The sequence below is a fragment of the Perca fluviatilis genome, chromosome 22, assembly GCF_010015445.1.
Source record: "Perca fluviatilis chromosome 22, GENO_Pfluv_1.0, whole genome shotgun sequence".
NCBI lineage: Eukaryota > Metazoa > Chordata > Actinopteri > Perciformes > Percidae > Perca > Perca fluviatilis.
The window spans coordinates 21,782,095-21,802,175 of NC_053133.1; the positions used below are offsets into that span (position 1 = coordinate 21,782,095).

The 20,081-nt window shown below is 39.9% G+C and overlaps 1 protein-coding gene across 4 annotated transcripts in view; it reads left to right on the plus strand.

Annotated features, from left to right (window-relative positions):
• Positions 1 to 20,081, plus strand: part of LOC120552038 (rho GTPase-activating protein 21) — a 90,806-nt gene that overhangs the window by 48,977 nt on the left and 21,748 nt on the right. For all 4 annotated transcript variants that reach the window (XM_039789680.1, XM_039789678.1, XM_039789676.1 and 1 more), the window contains 5 exons: positions 2,420 to 2,608; positions 5,818 to 5,839; positions 15,978 to 16,070; positions 16,915 to 16,993; positions 17,441 to 17,495. In XM_039789680.1, the coding sequence (XP_039645614.1) occupies positions 2,420 to 2,608; positions 5,818 to 5,839; positions 15,978 to 16,070; positions 16,915 to 16,993; positions 17,441 to 17,495 (438 nt within the window). The remainder of the gene's footprint in view (positions 1 to 2,419; positions 2,609 to 5,817; positions 5,840 to 15,977; positions 16,071 to 16,914; positions 16,994 to 17,440; positions 17,496 to 20,081) is intronic.

Here is a 20,081-nt window from a genome sequence, read left to right on the forward strand (position 1 = left end):
AAGCCCCACATGTGCAATAACTAAAGCCATATGTATGGCTGTGCGGAGCTCGGGGCAGTACTAATGTGGCTTAAGTGACAATCCTGATTATTCTGACAGATACTATGATCACTGACATTAACCACAACTTAGGAGCAACATTGTCTGACTGCATTTCTGGCCTCTGTCACCAAGACTTTGCATCTGAGGATATCAGGTGTGCTGAGTCAAATGAATGTTTCTGTATTTGCAAGCTGAGACTCAGATATATTGATCAACAGCTGCTCGTGAATGTGATATATTATATATCTATATTCTCACCGATTAGACAGATCGCAGCCGCAGAGATCAGTTTGCTGCTATTTGAGACCATTTATGTTCAAGTGTTGATGGCATTAAGAGTCGGGGAATATTCTGAGCTCTGTGACACTTAATGTATGTGAACTAAAATTACAGATCAAGTCCAGTAAATAACAAAGTTAATCTGTAGAATGTACAGAATGTAGATTGTTGTAGTGGAAATGGGGGGTATAGATAGATATATAGATATATGTTGTATTGTTTTTGTGTGAATATCAATCTGCCATTGTGTTTAATGACAGTCAGCAGAAGAATTCCAGGTCAAACATGTTCCACTTCATCAAAGTCTGACTTTTATTTTCAGGTTACAGTCTACAACCATATGTCCTCATGTATTTATGCAGCAGAAACACCCTACAACCTATCTGTTAACAATAAACCCTCGTTTACTCTTTTTTTTCTTATTCCCTAAAGCTTAAACCTTGACCACAAGATGACACCTCAGCAGAAACAACAGGCTTATAACTGTGAAGAATCACCAGCACAGGGAGTTGATTAGTAAGATCAGTGCTTAGCCACGGGCTGTTTCTTCTTCGTTTTAGCAGAACCGCTATTCTTTATGGAATTACCAGAGGCAAAGTGAATGGAGTGTCTATCCTTTTTTGTGGATGTGAGTTTGTTATCAACAGTGGACAAGTGGACATGTTCGGCGCATCATTATTTTTAAAACCGCATTTGATTTCTTAGTTGTTTAGCGGGGCATCATCTACAGCAGTGGTTCCCAAACCAGTGAGTTGTCAAGAATGCCAGCGGGGGTCCCAGGATACATTTTGAGGGAGTTGATGATGATTTAAGGGGAAAGAAAGAGTAAACAATATATTTCTGTTGCACAAGATTGTTTATTTTTATCCTAAAAATGTTTCGCTTTTTTTCTTGTTAAATACAGGATCCTTTCACCTGCTAAGCCTCTAAAAGTCCTTTTGAATTACTTGGTTAAACTGCTTACAGTTCTTGTCCACACTAAGGCCATAACCTGTGACATGGAGTCATGAGTTGGCATTGTTTATTGCTTAATTTAAGCACAAAAGTCCCAACAAAAACAGATTAACAGTCACTGATGTTTGTTTGTTTTCTTCAGTTTTTTAGCATTCATCAGCATCGTTCAGAATGAGATGAGAAGATCAATACCATACTTAAATCTGTATACTAAATATGAAGCTATAGCCAGTTAGCTTAGCTTAGCATAAAGACTGAAAGCAGGGGGAAACCTCTAGCCTGGTTCTGTCCAAATGTAATAAATTCCACCTATCAGCACCTCTAAAGCTCAACCTTTAAAAAACTAAGTTAAAGGACAAATCCGGCGCAAAATGAACCTAGGGGTTAATAACATATGTGTACCGAGTCGACCGTTCTCTGGGACATGTTTTCATGCTAATCGAATGTGACCAGTTTTATGGAATGGAATGTGAGATAGTTTATTAAAAAGATAGTTTAGAAAGACCGTACCGTTCACGTATACATCTTGGGAAAACAGTCACGACCAGTCGAACGACGATTGTTTTGTCGTTCGACTGGTTGTGACTGTTTTCCCAAGATGGCGCCTGCCTGTATACGTGAACGGTACAGTCTTTCTAAACTATCTTTTTAATAAACTGTCTGTACACTTACAAAGTTCTCAATGCTTCGGTTTACATGTAGGGACCCTCATTCTGCTACCGTGGAAGTGTGGTGCTATTTTCAGCCTTGTTAGTGGTGTAGAAATAGTGATTATAAGGTAATTAGCGGTTTGCGATAAAACTGGTCACATTCAATTAGCAAAACAAACAACAAAAACATGTCCCAGAGAACGGTGAACTCGGTTCACATATGTAATTAACCCCTAGGTTCATTTTGCGCCAGATTTGTCCTTTAACAGGCTTCTGGTAGCTTATATTTACCGTACAGACAAGAGAGTTGTATCAATCTTCTCATCTAATTCTCAACAGAAAAAAAGCAAATTTTCCCAGAAATTAATTACGAATTAGTCTTTAACAAAAGAGGCTCCTCTCCTTTTCAATTTTTGTCTGTGTCAACACCAGCGTACACGCTGTATATGTCCTGAAGATCAACACTGACGTGCCTGTTTTTGTCCCCCTTTCAGGCCAAGCAGAAGGATGGGCGCGATCAGAGCGAGGCGTCGGCCGTGGCTTCTCCCGGGGCAGAGGAGGAGGCTTTTTCCTGGCCGGGGCCCAAGACGCTTCACCTGCGCCGCACCTCCCAGGGCTTCGGCTTCACACTGCGACACTTCATCGTCTACCCGCCCGAGTCTGCCGTCCACAACTCTCTGAAGGTGACAGAACGTCATCTCTTACCCCTCTGTTGACACTATGACCTAAATATAACAAAACAAAACCTACTTTACATCGCCTAATGCAATTTAGAGCCGACTAATTGTTTAAAATAAGCAAGAAATTCTGACGTTGATGTAAGAAAATATACTCACATTTCCAAAGTAAATAAACTTTTGTTGAATTAAGTGATGTAAGCCTCAGGCCAGCAGGAGGATCTGACCTAATACAAGACACTGTTGTAAAAAGCTTTGCTAAAAGAGACTTACTAGAAACAGATGGAATAATCTTACACCACAGGCAGTTTTAAGCAAATAAAACTTGAGATATATATATATATATATATATAGTTTAAGGACAAATGACAAATTGATTTGTTTCTTTTACCAAAGCAGTAATTGTACAATACACATTTGATTGGACAAAGTACATCAGTGTTGTATACTCTTAAAATGGACTCTAGGACCCATTTCAACAACATTAAAAAGTGTGAGATTTTTTTCTGGAATTTCGACTGAATCAGGGCTTTTCTCCAAATACCACTCACTTTATTGGCTCTTGTCCTCTGTTCTAACTCTGGCCTCGCTGTCAAGGGCCTGGAAATTATAACTACTGGTCAGTGTTCCAGATTTGAATCATACAATGTGACTTTATTTAGCTTTTTAGTGTCTACAATGATTAGAAAACACCTGATTTGTGTGACATGAGGGGGAAAACATAATCAGAATCGAGATTTTCAGCTGCTGTTTGAACACAGCTGTAGACAAACCCATCAGTACTTGCGATGTGTCCCAGTTCCACACTACTTACTAATTGCACATGATATGTACTGTTTATCATGTTTTTGCTGTTCTGAGATCCACCACTTGTTGTAATTTTTTCCAGCTGTGAGGAGCTCCTCCATTTCCCTAATGGGAGAAGATGTTTGTTCCCATTTCAAATGTCTTTTTTTAATGATATCCTCAATGTTGGTTAACACAGAAACAAGTAATGACTGTATAGGTTCATGTTATGGCCACTAGTTTTAATTATTTCAACTTGGTTTCTTAGAAATAACATTTTGTCAGTCTGGGTGGTGAGAAATAGTAATTTTGTTACTTTTTTCTGACATTTTATAAAATCAACAGTCAATTAATTGATTAATGGAGCAGATTTTGTTTGCATACCGATGCCTTTGATACTTAATTTTGTCACTTTACAAGTCATACTGAAACCTGCTTGGAATCAGTATGCAGTATAGAATTGGGATACAGCTTAGGCATAGCACTTGGAAATCAACATTTAATCTGTTTAAGATGTTAAAGTTGCAACATTTAATTTGTTTAATTGTGGCCACGCTGCGCCAGACTGAAGGACAGTACAATATCCCACTTGAACTGTTATATTATTAATGCACGTCGTGTGTCAGTAATGTTAGCAAGGGGGTTTTCAGAGCCTCCCTGACTTGAATCATCCCACCTGGGAAGTCTGCCAGCTGTCCTCTGGATAACATCCGTACCAATCTGCCCTTTGGTATTAATCTTGACGTTACAGCACTTCCGGCTCCTAATGGGCACAGACGAACACACTAGGGGCTTTGGTTCAATACGACAGGGTTTCTTTAATGGTAGAACGTGAGCATCCTCAAAGCTTATCGTGGCCTCCTGACTACTATATTTTTGTTAGTGATAATTCAGGATAAATTTGGTTTACTTTTCTCTGAAGTGTATTTTGACAACCTTTTCAGTTTGCACTGAGAGGATTTCCTACATGTTAGCATAGTGCGTTCTCGTTTATAGCTTTTGGCTTCTGTTCTGCATGTTGAAAGAGAAACTGTGGCACGATTAGGATTTTCAGATATTTGTGTAACCGAAAAGATAGGCAGTTTCTCCCAGAGGCCTTCTTGGATAACACAATGTTGTTTTGGCCACTTTTAAATCCAACCTGGACCACTATGTGCTTTGTGATCTTGCTGTAACTTAATAAAAGGACGTGAAGGTTTTGTGGACTTGAATTGAACTTACAACAGCAAGGTTGTTGCTGGAAATCTCTTATCCAGCAGTCTAATGTGCATACTGTGCAAAATAAAGGCAATAAATCCAAATCTTAAAACACTGGCAGCTCCTGACAAAGCAGAATTTAGTCTTTAGTCTCCTGTGTAAGAAGTTGGCATTATTCTTATGTAAATATGTCATTTTCAGACATTAATATAGGGCTGTCGATTATTTTCTTGATTAATCGATTAGTTGTTTGGTCTATAAAATGTCAGAAAATCGTGAAAAAATGTCGACCAGTGTTTTCCAAAGCCCAAGATGACGTCCTCAAAAGTTTTTGTTCCCAAAAAGATATTTAGTCTACTGTCATAGAGGAGAGAAGAAACCAGAAAATATTCACATTTAAGAAGCTGAAATCAGATCAGAGAGTTTTGTAATTTTTTTTTATTTAATAGTTGACAACTAGTCAATTAATCTTTGCAGCTATACATTAATATATAGACAACTAAAACAAGCTGTTGCACGGCAACATTTTGTCTGACTTTTAGCTGACTTTCTTGAGTCCGCCATGGCCTTCTTATCATAAGACGTGATTCTGGGAAATATTCAAACCGAAGGTTTAAATTTCAATCCATCAGGTCACACTCACTGTACACCCTTACCAGTTCTCCCATTATGTAACCCAAACCGACAACAAAAAAAGAAAAAATCCTCATCCTTGTGTACATTCATCACATGTAATTGTAATTACTTTCAGGGTCTTGGATTGGAGCACTTGATTAATCACAGTTTGAGGATATTGAGGTTAGCTTGAAGAGGGTCAGGCCGTCTTAAGGAAAGCCTTGGGAGAGCTGGGAGTCTTTAAGGATACACGGAGAACATATGTGTCACTGAGGGGATGTGGATTAAAGCAGGAGTGTGTGGATTCTTAGCTGGGACTGAAATTAAAGTTTTATGTCTTGAGCAAATAAAAACAAAAAACACAAACATGAGTCCTGTCCCCTCTTGTGTCCTTGGAAGCTACTGTAAGATTACAACACACACAGCGGGAGTGGGACTTCATTCTCTGCGCAGGACGCCATTACTCCACTATATCTTTACATCCATAACTGTGGTGCATCAACCTGTGAATATACTGTGGTGATGCCAAAAATGAATGAAGAAGTATTTTCAAAAAAAAGCATACTCTTAAATGAATTGAAATCACAAATCATTTACTTTCTGTTTTTCTCGTCCAGGATGAAGACAATGGCAGCCGAGGTAAGTGTAAAATAACTGTAAACCTTGTTCTGTTTTCGTGTTTTTAAATCCCTGCATGCATTAGCGATGTGTTCTGGGACCTCAGGTGTTGAGAAAACAATGGCACAGAATCCATTTACTCTCAGCTACTCTTCAGTAACTCCCCAGAATAGGGATCAAATTAGGATTGACAGTCCATTACTCTAATGTATTCTCACTCTTTATAGATTGAAACATTTCATTAGCTTTGGCAATTCAGTCCCATCAATAGCTTTTATTAATGCAGTGATTTGACCCGGGAATGGTACTGAAGCCAGTGTAAACAGCATGTCGCAGGAGAAGCTTCTCAGGCTGTCAGGCAGACAGGCGATGTCGTGCTGCACTCTGGGTGTTTTAAAGCTTTGCTCTTCAGAGTGGCACTCAGAACTTTGCTGTTAGCTTGGCAAGGCCTCGCCATTCCTCAGAGCATCCAGCTCCTCATTCCAGTCCCTCAGTATTCTGCTCACGTCTGCATGAATGCAGGAGGACTGCTCTGCTGTGCTTCATCTGAAGTCTTTTTCAAACAGCCCTGCCTCTCATGTCTGTGTGGCGTATAGAAACGCAAAGCATGTGTACATGGGCTCCCATAAACATAACACCAAGAGACTGAACAGCAACAGTTTGGTCTTAAAGAAATAATCCATTGTATTTTTGTTTAAATAAATATCCCATTTTTTTGTGGAAAAAAAAGGGATGTTTCCTTTACCCCAGGCCAGTTCACGTAAGCTTATGTATTTTCTCATCCAAGCTCAGGATAGATCTTTCTTTTAAAAAACAAATTGATACCTTTCTGGCAGAAGCAGCAGTGTTTTTGGCTGTAATGAATGGGGGTGAAGGGAGAAGATTGTCATCATTAGCTGTTTGTTTGGCTAGTAATGAAGCCAAAGCTCTACCAGGTGTGATTCAGGGAATTGTTATGGCATGAGTGGATGGTGAAAGTAAAGAATCCAGGGTTAGAGGAGGGTGAGCGCAGCGCTTTGTGATAATTCTGACTCTTAAATGCCTCTCAACGGGAAATTGAGAGATTCCTGTAAGTGTCCCTCATCATCCCTCTTGGCTCGTGGTGTCACATTCCTCACACTACCCTTCTCCCCACCCTTTTTAACCCATCCATGTCCACCCGCCTCATTCAACACAGGCCTCAGAACATTGAACAACTCGCACACGGGGGCCCTGCTGTGGCAAGAAACAGAAAAGAAACCCTACAGGGAATTTGTGTGGCTACACATTCTTGAACTTGAATTCCTTTTTGTGACTCTTCCTGAAAGAAGTCATGTAAAACCCATGTGTGATTGTGTGTGTGCCCATGTTATAAAGTAGTATGTGGTAAGTGCAAGAGAACCATTCACGTCAAAGCTCAATAGAGATGGTGAAGAATGATCCTGGCCTGGAGAGAGCCACCCCCCCCCCCCCTGCTGCCACAGGAAGTCACTTGGCTTGCTTCCAGCCTCTCGTAAATCCTTCTTTGCCTGTCAGCAGGCTCAGAGACCCAGCAGTGGTGATGATACTGGCAGGTAGTAGGGCCCATAGCTTATAGCAACAAGGGCAGCAATATTAATCAAGCGTTAACACTTATAATAGTAATAAATGTTGTAACATGGTCGCTGTCCAGTGAAAACTGTGCATCTCCAAATCTGGTGATTTTTCAGGTATCCTGAAATATTGTAGTGTTCCATTATGGTTTGATAATGATGGTCTTAAACTAAAAGAAAACATTTAAAAAATAATTTATTAAATCGGAAAAATGCATTGCTAAGAAGCTGAAAACAGGATAGTTCAAGGTTTATTTTTGATGTTTTCACAGGACAGTAATGTCCAAAGGTTTTCATGATAACCGGGACTTAGCTTCTGAACACAGAGCTGGATCTAAGATCTTGCTCCGAGATAAAGACAGATCTAACAAAATCCTGTCCATCTTGTGTGCATTTTTATGACTGCAGCCAGCTGCCGTTAGACCAGATTTACCTTTTGAATTATAGGGTTTCTCTCGATCACCAGCTCTTTCCATCTCCATGTTTAAGTGTCCAAACTGCTCCTGATTGCATGTTGTGTCCAGATTTAATGTGGCATCTCTTCTGCACAGCACTCCCAATCTCATTCTGGCTCTCCTTCTTTGTGATCATCAGTTGCCAATGCAGTCCTGCAAGAAATACCTTCATGAAAGTTATATAATAGAATAATAGAAACATCTAATAATAATAATAATACATTTTATTTAAAGGCGCCTTTCTCTGCACTCAAGGACACCGTACAGGGATACATAAGACATTTAAAAACAGCAAAAAAAATGAGAATACAACAACAATAACAACAACAGAAAGAGGCAGAGCAATTGACATCAAGTGCAATAGGCAGTTTTAAACAGATGTGTTTTGAGTTGCAATTTGAAATGGGGGGAATGAATCGATGGTTCTAAGTTGGGGTGGTAATGAATTCCAGAGACGGGGAGCAGAAGTATCCGAGGGAATTAAAATAAAATCAGATTGGAAATGGCTTTTAAATTCCGAACATTTAGCTTTAGTGTCATTTGTCATTGATGCTTACAAATAGTTATTGTTGCTATGTGATCACAGCAAACAGCATGCGCTCCCAAAACACATCCAGTAATCACACACAGACCCAGACAAACAATACATCCCATGTGTTTAGTTCTTTTAACGTTTAAAAAAAATAAAATAAAAAAATTGCATTCTGCAGCTTTCTCCAGTTTTCTGTACCAGAGTCATGTCTGTGATGTTTGCTGCAGCCTCCCGGCCTCCCCAGCCCTCCGCAGTGCAGTTTATTTGCTTGACTCTGGGCCAGTGTGTGATGAGACTGTTGGTGTTTGGAGAGAGAGTGGGGTTGGAGAGGGGGGGGCTGCTGACCGCATGTTGACTAGCTGGGTGTTGCTGCTGGAAACATTTCAAACCTCCAGAAAACACACACACACACTCACACAGAAAGACCCCCCCCACACACACCGACATAGATACACAGAGATAGCAAATGTAAACATTGATATACAGTGTGTAGGTGCATAGTGCAAACACGGAAATGGAGTGTGTGTGTGTCAAGTATGGATCTGTTTATTTCCTTTCGCAGTGGTTGTCTACATACCAAATCTTCCTCTCTATCTCACTTCCTTTTTTTTTTCCCACTCTGTCTCTGTCTTTCCTGTATCTCTTTCTCTTCAGCTGTGTATTTTAGCAAGTTGTTGAAGGGTAAAATCCAAATGAGGCGTTCTGTGATATGCTTATGAAGCTGTGGTACCTCAGCAGCATAAAAGAAATGTCTCCTCATCTGTTCAAATATTGTAACACCTTTCTCTGCAGAAACCAGCTCAGCTTTATTTCCCTTTTTTTTGGTTTTTGGGGTCCGATTTTGTGTTCGTTCTCATAAAGTCTGCAGAGGGAACATAATGCAGGACAAGCAAACAGAATTCCCTAGTATTCCCCAGTGGGCTTTATAATGCCCCACCTTCTTTAACAAAGCGGTGTCCAAAGTTTTGTCATTCTCTGCTTTTCTCCCTCTCTCTGCTTCTAAGTCTACCCTCTAACCTCCCTATCTTTCTTTATCTTTCTATTCCTTTCGGTATCTGTTTTCTTACTGCCCTTAATGACTTCTTGACTTTTCCAGTTTCAGTCTGTTGCCTTACACTGAACTCCCCAAATGTAGGTTAATTTATCCATAGCTACAAGTAGATCTCCCGACCAGCTACACAGTATATCTTAAATGTGAGTCATTGTAAAGCTGACAACTTGCTTCTTTGAGAAGTTGTTTAGCATTAAGACCGGAGTCATAAAAGCTTTTTTAGGTAAATATCCGAATGCAATTGACAGTTGACCGTCCCCCCAACAGTTACTGTTGCTACGCCTGTTGCTAAGCTTTTTGCTAAATCTTCTAGTTTACAGTAGAAGATTTACCACTCAAAATGTATAGTCATTTTTTTAAGTTGGTTGTTATTTTTAGACAGAGGTAGACATAAGCAGGCTTTTCATTTCTAGTTGGCAAATTTTGCTGTATCAGAATTGCATCCTCATCAGTTGAACCAGTTGATGTAGAAAACAGCATTGTAGTGTAGAGTTAGTTACGGTAGTTTTTGTATTATAAGTAGAATAAGGAAAAATGCAAGCTCAAAATGATTTAATTCTGATTTTGGCTGCTTGGCTTACTTGTTCGTATTTTCAGTATGATTACACTTTTAATGATTATAATGGAAAAGACTTTCGGGATGAGGACTAGCCGATGTGTTGAGCAAACGCAATGCTAACTTAGGTAACAGTGGCTGGGGTTGATTGAGGGTAACATGGTCAAATCCTATAATAACCCTAGCCTAACTCTAATAAAGTAGTGGGGATTACGTACAGAGTGAATGTCCTGTTGTGAACCAAGGCTTTTCAACCAGTAACTCCACAAACTAATGTAGTCCGCGCTACTGTACAGTAGGTAGTAAACATGTTAGCTGAACATGCTAACGGTGCAGCTGACATTAGAGCAAATAAACCCAGTTTAATCCATTCCTTTTAATTTTTGCTTTTGTGTTTTTGCTTTTGGAAAGGTTAGAAAAAACAGACGCCACCCTCCACATTCATGGCCAGCTGGCTCATTTCACACATTTCAGACAGTATTTTAGGCTAAAATCACCCCATCTGTTTCCAGATGTTTGTCACTTCTTCCCTGTCAGTTGAACTTAAACTCCCTTGGTGGATAGTTTGGCTTATTTTACAGAAAGAAAACAAAACACTGAATCAACATTTTTTTGCTGTGTGGTCAATACATATCCTCTTTCCCCTGGGTGGATTTTAGTGTTTGGACTTCCTAGAAAAAAAAGTGATGGAAATTACTGCACTACCTTCCTGTCTGTCCAGGTTTGTGTGTGTCTGTGTGTCTGTGTGTGAATCTGTGTTATGTAGCAGTGATGTCAGGAATGTTACATTTGACTTAGTTTGAAATGATCTCAGCCCTCCAGCGATTTAGCCCTGCTGGGTGTCATCACAGATATATTGGTAGTGGTGTGTATATAGTAGCAAATAAGTCATTGATAGTTGATATTATTTATAGTTTATGGTGTGTTATAGTAAGACATTTAAAATACAGAAATGCCAAAGTTAAGTTTGAGGTCATTTAGAAACCGTTTGACAAAAAAGTTGTAACTTAAGTTCCACTTACCAGCTTTTTCCAGAGCTTTCAAACACATCTCTTGTCTGTTTTTCAAAGATGGTCTTTGGCGTAAAATACGAAGGGAAGTTACATACTTGGGCCATGTGATGACAACTAAGCTGTCTCCGTGTAAACTGAGATAACATTTGGAAATACAGGAAAAAGCTAATAAGTGGACCTTAAGTTTTTTTTGTCAAGCTGCCGTTTGCAAGGTCAATAATGACCTTTTCATGCTCAATTTATCTTGCTGGGAACTATTTAATAAGCAAATGTATTGATTGATTCTCATCAAAATTGTTTGTTTATATTATGTATTTATGTTTAAAAAAACAAAAACAAGTATAGGCTGATGTATTGTTATCAGATTTATTTTAAATAGCCACTCTAAATTTAAATACTGGGCCTCAAAATTACACATAGTGTGGTTATATTCCTCATTTTCTTTGTGTAACTACTGTTTAGAAACTTGCTATTTAACTAAAGTTTACGTACTTGGTTACTGCCATGTAAGGACAAACTGCTGACTTGACAGTGTCTGTGATGACTGGGGCTTTAAGGCGTATTGACATGTCCTCCCTCAGTGTGTGCTGAGGTTTCTGACATAGAGCTGTGGCTGTTTACAAAGTGCAGCGATTAGTGAACTGAGACCTGTCCATCTGAGTCTGGCACCTACAAGTCGTTTTGCCATCTGACAAAGTCTATTGACACAGTTTGTAAGGATGTAGGTTTATGACATATTTTAGGCGAGGTCAGAAGAGGGCTACTACGCAGGTGTTTTAGCGGAGTTTAAGCTTTCAAAGTAGAGTTGTGTTTGGACTAGTTTGTGTGTGAACTGCAGAGTGTTTCTTCATGGGAATGGGAGAAAGAAAGGCAGAATTACAGTATTTATTTTCACGATGGCTTCATCTGCTGTCTTAAAGCCATCCAGTTTCTTTGAGCAGGAGTTTGACAAGGAAACACGCTGTTCTTTTGAAGGGAGCTGGGGTTTATGGATTTATGTTAAGTGTACTTGTGCTTTGACCTTCCCTACACTATGGGGGATACGCTATGCCAAGATTGAATGCCTCCCATTTTCATATTTTTCTGCTGGAAGAGACCCGACGCAGATAGCCATCTGAACACATACACAACCCCCCTCATCCTGTTTACTGTTTGAAGTGTTTGGGAAGAAGTTGAAGAAAACCACCTCTTCCTTTCAGTGTCAGAGCGAAGAACAAGCAACACATCTGCATAGGTTTTTGCATATTTTTGCATACTCTTATTATTTGTGTGTTGTGTTTGCAGATATGAGAGTGGCACTAATGGTAAAGAGCAGCAAGTTGGAGGGAGAGGTATTACGCCAGGGTTAATGCAGTGAGCGGGCAGCAGGCCCAGCCCTCTGAAGAATAACATTATCTAACCCAAAACAACGGGGGAGCTGGCCAACACAACCGGGCCCAGCTGTGCAGCCAGGGACGACAGCCAAACCAGAGCTTGTAGATGCCAGAGAGCAGCGCTGACATCCAGCCAGTTGAATGTGCCCTGCTAGATTGGATCAGATAGGGTTTTTATTAAACTTATAGTCAGGAAAAGAAATTACATTTCTTTGCCTAATATATATCTGAAACATGAGTTGTGGTTCACATAGACAGATTTTTCTGCTTTCCTGTGCTTAAAATGTTTTTTTTGTTGTTGTTTTTTTTAAATGTGGGAGAAGCCAACAAACAAGGTCAATGTGTGTCTTTTGTAAAGTAAAAGGTTTTCCAGAGCACCAAAACACTCCTATAAGAGTCAAATTTCAAAGTCTTGAATTAGACAAAGTTGGATCATCATTGCATTTTGGAAATTGCAGATATCCATATTGGTATTCAGATCATTTTTGATTAGTGCTGTAAAATGATGGGATTTTTTTTGTGCCGATTTTTCTAACTATTTAGATGAATGATGTATCGTATTTCAAATTAAAGTGCCAGTCAATTGCTGGTTCAAGCCTCTCAATTTGATGCTTTCCTTTGTCGTATATGATACTAAACTTAATAATATATTTTGGATTTGGTCAGATAGAACAAGCTGTTTGAGAACAGACTTTTAGGCCAAGTTCTGCTTCAAGCCTGCACCTGCTGACCAGAGTGTAAAATGATGTAGTGACATGTAAATTAAGCATCTTGTCCACCAGTAAAACATTGCCCCCCAAATACCACCCAAGAGTAGCTGACGTTACTCAACTCTCATTCTGTGTTTTGGAACAGCCAAAGTAATTTTGAGGCATGCTGATGTATTTCATTAATCCACACAGTAGTTTATGCTTCAGTAAGACAGTTGGGAGCATTAAAAATATCCAGAGCTTTAGATTTCCACATGTAATCCTGGTCATCCAGCTGCGTGGTATGGAAACTTCCAGAAATCCAATTTGTGCTGCAGAGTTGGAGCTCGGTGAGATTGGCTCGGGACTGGTAATTTGCCGAGTACACTGAGAGAGGGGGGGAGGTGGGGGGAGAGGTAGAGGGAGCATTTGTTAACATCTGTACCTTTACTGCGGCTCATATCAGTCATGGCCCACATTGTGTCAGTGATGTTACGCATCAATGCATCAGTGCATCAATGCAGTGTTTTCATCGTGCTCTGTCAGGGGCTGCTATAGAGCCACTGACGTTTTTCATATATCAAGTTTATGTGATGCAATCAGCCCACAGGTCACCCAGTAAGAATATGGATGAAAATACAGTGTTGCCCTTAATAATTTTTAGATCATTTTATGTGCTGCACTGCCTTCTACTGGATCAAAAACAAGCCTGCAGCTGTTTTCAACATCTCAGTCAAACCTTGAGTGTTTTTAATACTTCACAGTGAATGAGCAGGTTAGGAATTCAATGGTACTTTGGCTATGAAGTATAATTTTTCTTTCTGAAATATCTTTCTGGCAAAGGTTTTGGTGATGACGATTAGATTGTCTTTGAAAGGTTTAAATGGGCCGGAGTGTCACTTGAAACTCACTTTGTTGATGTTGTTGCTCTTAGATGTTGTCAGACAGTTAATCTCTGAATCAGAACATTAAACATCGGACATTTAAATCGTTTGCAGTAACATTTTTAGACACAGGAGGGAGGCAACAGAGTGTCCTGGCAAATTCATTCAACATCCTGTAATGCCATCATCACAGAAGGACATCAGAAGGGAAAGGGGGAAAGAAAAAAAAAAAACAGCAGAGGGGGGAAGGGGGGGTTTTTTTTTTCAAAAAAAACCCAAAAAAAAAAAAAGAAAGCCACAAACAGGGGGATTTTTTTAAAAAAGGGGCTTATTACCAAAAAAAAAAAAAAAAAATTTTAAAAAAAAGGGCTTTCAGACTATCGTGTTACAGGTTTGGATTCCTGAACCAAGTTAAGTAAACATATGATAAACAACTCCTTACCTTTTGAAGTTGCTTCTCAGCAACACTTTGAACCAACATCTGCTCCAATCCAGCTGTTCTGGGCTCTGCTGAGCACTGATTGCATTATAATAAGGTACACTAATAAAGTCATAAATGCATGACTCTGCTGCTGTGTAAATTCGAAGCAGGGCGTTCGTGAAAAGAGCATGCATACTTAGTCAGCGCTCCCTGAGGAAAGAACAGTGGGATGCTCTGATGTTGCATTTTCTCAAAGCCTTTCGGCTCTGAGACAGCTGAGGCCAACGGAGATTGAGGCTTACGGCTCAGTGAAAGACAATTTCGCTGTCTTAATCAGACACAAGCGTAGTCACTGTCTCTTTATTGCATGCACATGATTGCTATAAAAACACGTATTATACATGCACATATAAAGAAATTAAAGGTCATATGACATGGTGCTTTTTGGATGCTTTAGGCCTTAGTTGTTCCCTAATACTGTATCTGAAGTCTCTTTCCTGAAATTCAGCCTTGGTGCAGAGTTACAGCCACTAGAGCCAGTCCCACAATGAGCTTTCCTTAGTATGTGCCATTTCTGTGTCTGTAGCTATTGAGGAGGAGAGAGGGGGGTGCAAGGTTGTTTTCAAGCCATGATGTCACTCTCTTTCTCATGGGTGGGCCAAATTCTCTGGGCAGGCAAAGCAGAGAAAGGGGAGGTAACCTTGCTCCTTATGACCTCATAAGGAGAAGATTCCAGATCGGCCCATCTGAGCTTTCATTTTCTCAAAGGCAGAGCAGGATACCCAGGGCTCGGTTTACACCTATCACCATTTCTAGCCACTGGGGGACCATAGGCAGGCTGGGGGAACTCATATTAATGTTAACAAACTTCATAAAGTGAAATGTTCACGCCATGGGACCTTTAAGTCTTAATTAGCTCAATGCCCTCCACTAGCTTGCCCTGTGCACATCACACAACATGGCGTGCTGTCCTCATATGAAACCAAACTCCCTTGTGGCCTGTTTGCTTGTAGCCTTGTCAGCATACTCTGACCTCTCCTCACTGTCCTGTTCTACAGCTCAGGACACACGGGGCAGCAGAATAGAGTCAATGGATAGATGTATCAAGGGACAGGATGTGATAGAAAGAGGAAGAGACACTGACACAGTGCAACTATTTTGTTTATTAATTAGTAAGTTTCAGAATGTTTCAGAGTTCCATCTTCGCACTGCTTTCCTCACAGCTGAGTAGCTGTTAACTAGGGAATGTGCGTAATTTTTGCTTAAAAACCCCCCGATTGATTCATTTGTTCACCTCCATTAACAACTAAGCTGTTTTTATTTAGATAAAACATACATTCAACTTCACATTTTTGCCAAGAAGTAACCTGTTTAATTTACTTAACAACCAGTTAATCCTTCACATTTGTATTGTTTGGGTGAGTGAGAAAAATCGTTGTCAATTTCTATTCATAACACAGGTCGAAAAACTGTAGAAAACGTGCACTGATGCCACAATGTTGCTGCAGTTGAATTTCCATTTCCATGCGTTGTGGACTAGTTCTGATTCTGTTGCTGCATCTCTTCCTCACTGTGTGACCAATCGCCTCGGTGCATGTACTCTCTTGTTGCTAGGGAGACAGCGGAACCGTCTGGAGCCAATGGACACCATTTTCGTCAAGCAAGTGAAGGAGGGAGGCCCTGCCCACGGAGCTGGACTCTGTACAGGTACACACACACACACACACACACACACACACACACACTATGGAGATCATTGCACTGCTTCTGATAACCAGCTGATCTTATGATTAACTCTGTCTGTCTCACATCTGACCTCAAAGTGCCGCTTGATGCCAAGATTTCTTCACGTTTGTACTGTAGGTAATTCCACTTCCTTGTAACCCGCCAGGCAAAACAGATACGAGTTACAAAATAACAGATGGCTCCTTCGTGGGAGGTTGAACAAAGTGTAATATGCACACTGTTATTCCAGCCTTCTCTTGATTCTGTTTTTTCTACGTCTCCCACTTTGTTTCGTCTCATATTGATTCGTGAATCACTTCAGCAAGTATAATAAAAATGCTTGAACAAACTCCCTTCTGGTGAAAAGTGATTCAGCTCCCTTAAATTTAGGTGACAGTTGGAGCTCTGTCAGTGTTATTGCCAGATTAGCACTCTGTATTACAGGAAATGTTAAGTGGCCTGGACAAGCCCTCTAAACTGTCTGCTTTTATCTGTTCACTCTCCTCTCCTGGGATACAGGAGTGCAGTATTTTCCCACAATTATCTAGTTTCTCATCTCGCCTCTCTTCCTGTAAGATGGCCATCTTCATAAAACTTGAATGGACATAGATCCTTACACAGGGGCCTTCAAAAAACAAGTATTGATATTCTCCTTTTGATCTAAACACAGATGTGTGTTTGTGCTGGAAAGAGCTATTCCAGAGTGGTTACCTTGGTCAATAACCATATTGACCGGTTTCCAGATCATTTTTTTCTGAGTGCAGAGGCAAAGTATATTTGTCCGAGCAGGTTTTACATTTATTTCTATATCTCTAATTCTGTCCAGGGGACCGGATAGTGAAGGTGAATGGAGAGAGCATCATTGGGAAGACATACTCGCAAGTCATAGCCTTGATCCAGAACAGGTAAGATATATTCCATTCCAAATAATAAATAAAAGAGCCTGGCTGACTCAGACCCAGATGCCCGAGATGACATCTAATCCCTTCACTGCCAACACTCCCCTGCATGTTTGTGGATTAACAACACAGAAAATGAGACGGGGTGATTGTGAAACTTTCTAGGAAAAACACATTTCACTTTTCTAGAGAAAATAGCTTCCTTATCACTGAAACCCACATGTGTACCATTCATTCACATATCATTAAACACAGCTATTAAAGCTTAGATTTTACAAGTTAAACTTATTCTCTTGAGAAGTGCCATGACTTAACTGTCTGAGCCCTGTGTTAAAACTGTTTCTCTCTCTCTCTCTCTCTCTCTCTCTCTCTCTCTCTCTCTCTCTCTCTCTCTCTTTTTCTCTCACTTTCACTCTTATTATCTCTGGTCCTGCACACCCTTGCCTCCATCAGTGATGCCTCACTCGAACTCTGTGTGATGCCAAAAGATGAGGACATTTTGCAGCTGGTAAGCATTCATTCATCGGTAAATATCATGCTCGAAAATGCTCTTTTTGTTTGGTTTATAAAAACCATGCATAAAAGATTTGTGTTCATGTGCAGTTTTCATATCAGACCAATGGCCTTTATTTAAACGTGGTTTTATTCAACTGTTATTTATTGAGTTTAGTCTAGTTGGAATTAAAATGTATTTTTCAACCTGGCCACAAAGGGCTTATCTGGGCTATATTTTGTTAATTTAGCCTGTACGTGCATGGAAAATTAAAATACTAAATCTCCATGAAAATCCATTTTTCCATCCACCCAGTAAGACTGTAATGTGTCTTTCACTATAGCACAGGTTGTCAGATATGGGGCCCCATCTTGCACCCGGCGCGGCGCAGTGCAAAGCCCGACGCAAAGTGTCTTTGCTAGTTTACTGTAAGACCGATCATGCTCATGCTATCTTGAGGCAGCGGAAAGTGATCGTGCCATTGACCAACAAAAACCTGGTCTAAAATCAATAACGCAGCATTTCATTGTTATTTTAACAGCGCATTAGTAAAATGCGCCTAGGCTCGTGCACAGCGCGCGCACACTATCGCACTAAGATTAAAAATAAAAATATTACAGTGTGAAATAGTATTATGATATGATCCGCTCGCGCCAGCAGATCAGTTTCTTCTCCTGAAAATCTCTCCTTCCTGCTTAGCAAATCCGCCATTATAATAACAATGCGCCAAGGTACAAACGCGCCTGGCTTTTAAAGGGAATGGGAGATGACACTCTGATTGGTTTATTGCATGTTAACGCCCAAAACACACCTATGATTAATTAAGACATTAAGAACATCTTTTGAACCATTTGAACCATGCGCCTGTCGCACGGACACCATGTCCCCATATTTCTAAGCTCTATGCTAACCTTAACTTGTCCTGACTCCAACTCCATACTTAAAGCACAGACATGAGATTGATATTTATCTTCTTCCGAAATATGAAACTACTCCTTCAAACGTAGCCCAGAAAACCTTCAATGAAGCGATAATTACCTCTGACTCACGTCAGACTCATGTCTGACTCCTAGATGAAATGATATTAGGCATTTTCCAAACTATCGGTCTCTGCATTTATAATGGCCGATAAATGAATATTTAAAAAAAAAAAAAAAAAAAACCCGGACGAAACACCCTTCAACCATGTTATGAGTGGAGGCGTTGCATAGTTTGTACCCCAGAGGGCGCTCTACAACGTCCCTGTTGGAGTTTACCCTAAGTTTCATATCTTAAGTTTGTATTTGTATACATTTTATTCATCAGAACTTTAATATATTTTGATGTTCCTCTGTTCTGTTGTGACAGTAAAACAAAGAAGTTTGATAACTGCATTATCATATTATTTTAGTGAAGACTCATAAATAACTACAAATAACTAATGTTAGGGAAATCTGTTTGTTATGCATTTCTGGATTAAAAAAAAAAATATATATATATATATTGGCCGATATATCGGATTATTGGATTTTTCAATCACCAAATATTTTTATCGATATCGGCCTTAAAAATCTTTTATCAGTCGGGCTTTATTGACAAGCTTTCCATAACTTAGCTGATAAGCATCTTTTGGATACAAGCTTGAGTAAAACATTGACATTACATTGGAATCAGATTACCAGACAGGACTGTGGCAAAGAGTGGACGAATATTTAGTTGTAAAGATTTGAAACATTGTCACAACGCGGCCTGATATTTAGAGAGTCACAGGTTTGATCGCTGCAAGCATGTGGGGACACAGTCTCTCCAACCACCTGCTCATCCTGCCATCTTGATCATCAATATACTGATATTAATTGTCTCATGTCAGGTTGATAATATTTTTGGGCTAGTTTTTAAAAAAACATGATCTTGAATTTTCAGGGAGTAAAAGCTAATAACAGGAGCATGGCTAGAATATACATGCCACAGCTCCACACTCCCTCTACCCACCACGCTGATGAGCTCAGCGATGCAAACAGCCAGCCCACGCCATCAGTCAGGGTCCAGAGCCACACAGACGATAAACCAGCGCCAGGCCACGTCAAACCAGTCGCCACACGTTGTTCACCTCTGTTCGGGAAATTCTCTCTTGGAGCAGAGAACTGAGTCAGATCCCACTGTGTTGCTAAATTCCACACATAGCTTGTTAGCTTGGCCGCAGCTCACCAAAAGCCACAGAAACTTGCTTTTGGCGTTTTGGAATGAGTCTGAGCACTCACAAGACTGAGGGTTTCGAATGAAGCAATTAGCTCTCTCTCCCTTTTGAGGGAAACATGAATCAAAATGAAATTTGTTTGATGTTTCTACTAGGGATTTTTTTTTTTACTTTAAAATCTGGCTGCCATTGGACAGTACTAAGGAGTTAAAACTGTTGCACAATGTGCTCTGATGAACCTAAAGTAAAATTAAGTATAGTAGAATACAAGATGTGATTCACCGGCAAATGTTTCCGTTTATATGTAAATGTATATGATTTAGTTCTCAGTTGAATCACAATAATTTCTTTAAAATGTCTGAATCCATACGTAGTCCTCATCAATACAAACCCTAAATGTTGCGCGATATGGCCTTTTTATCCGG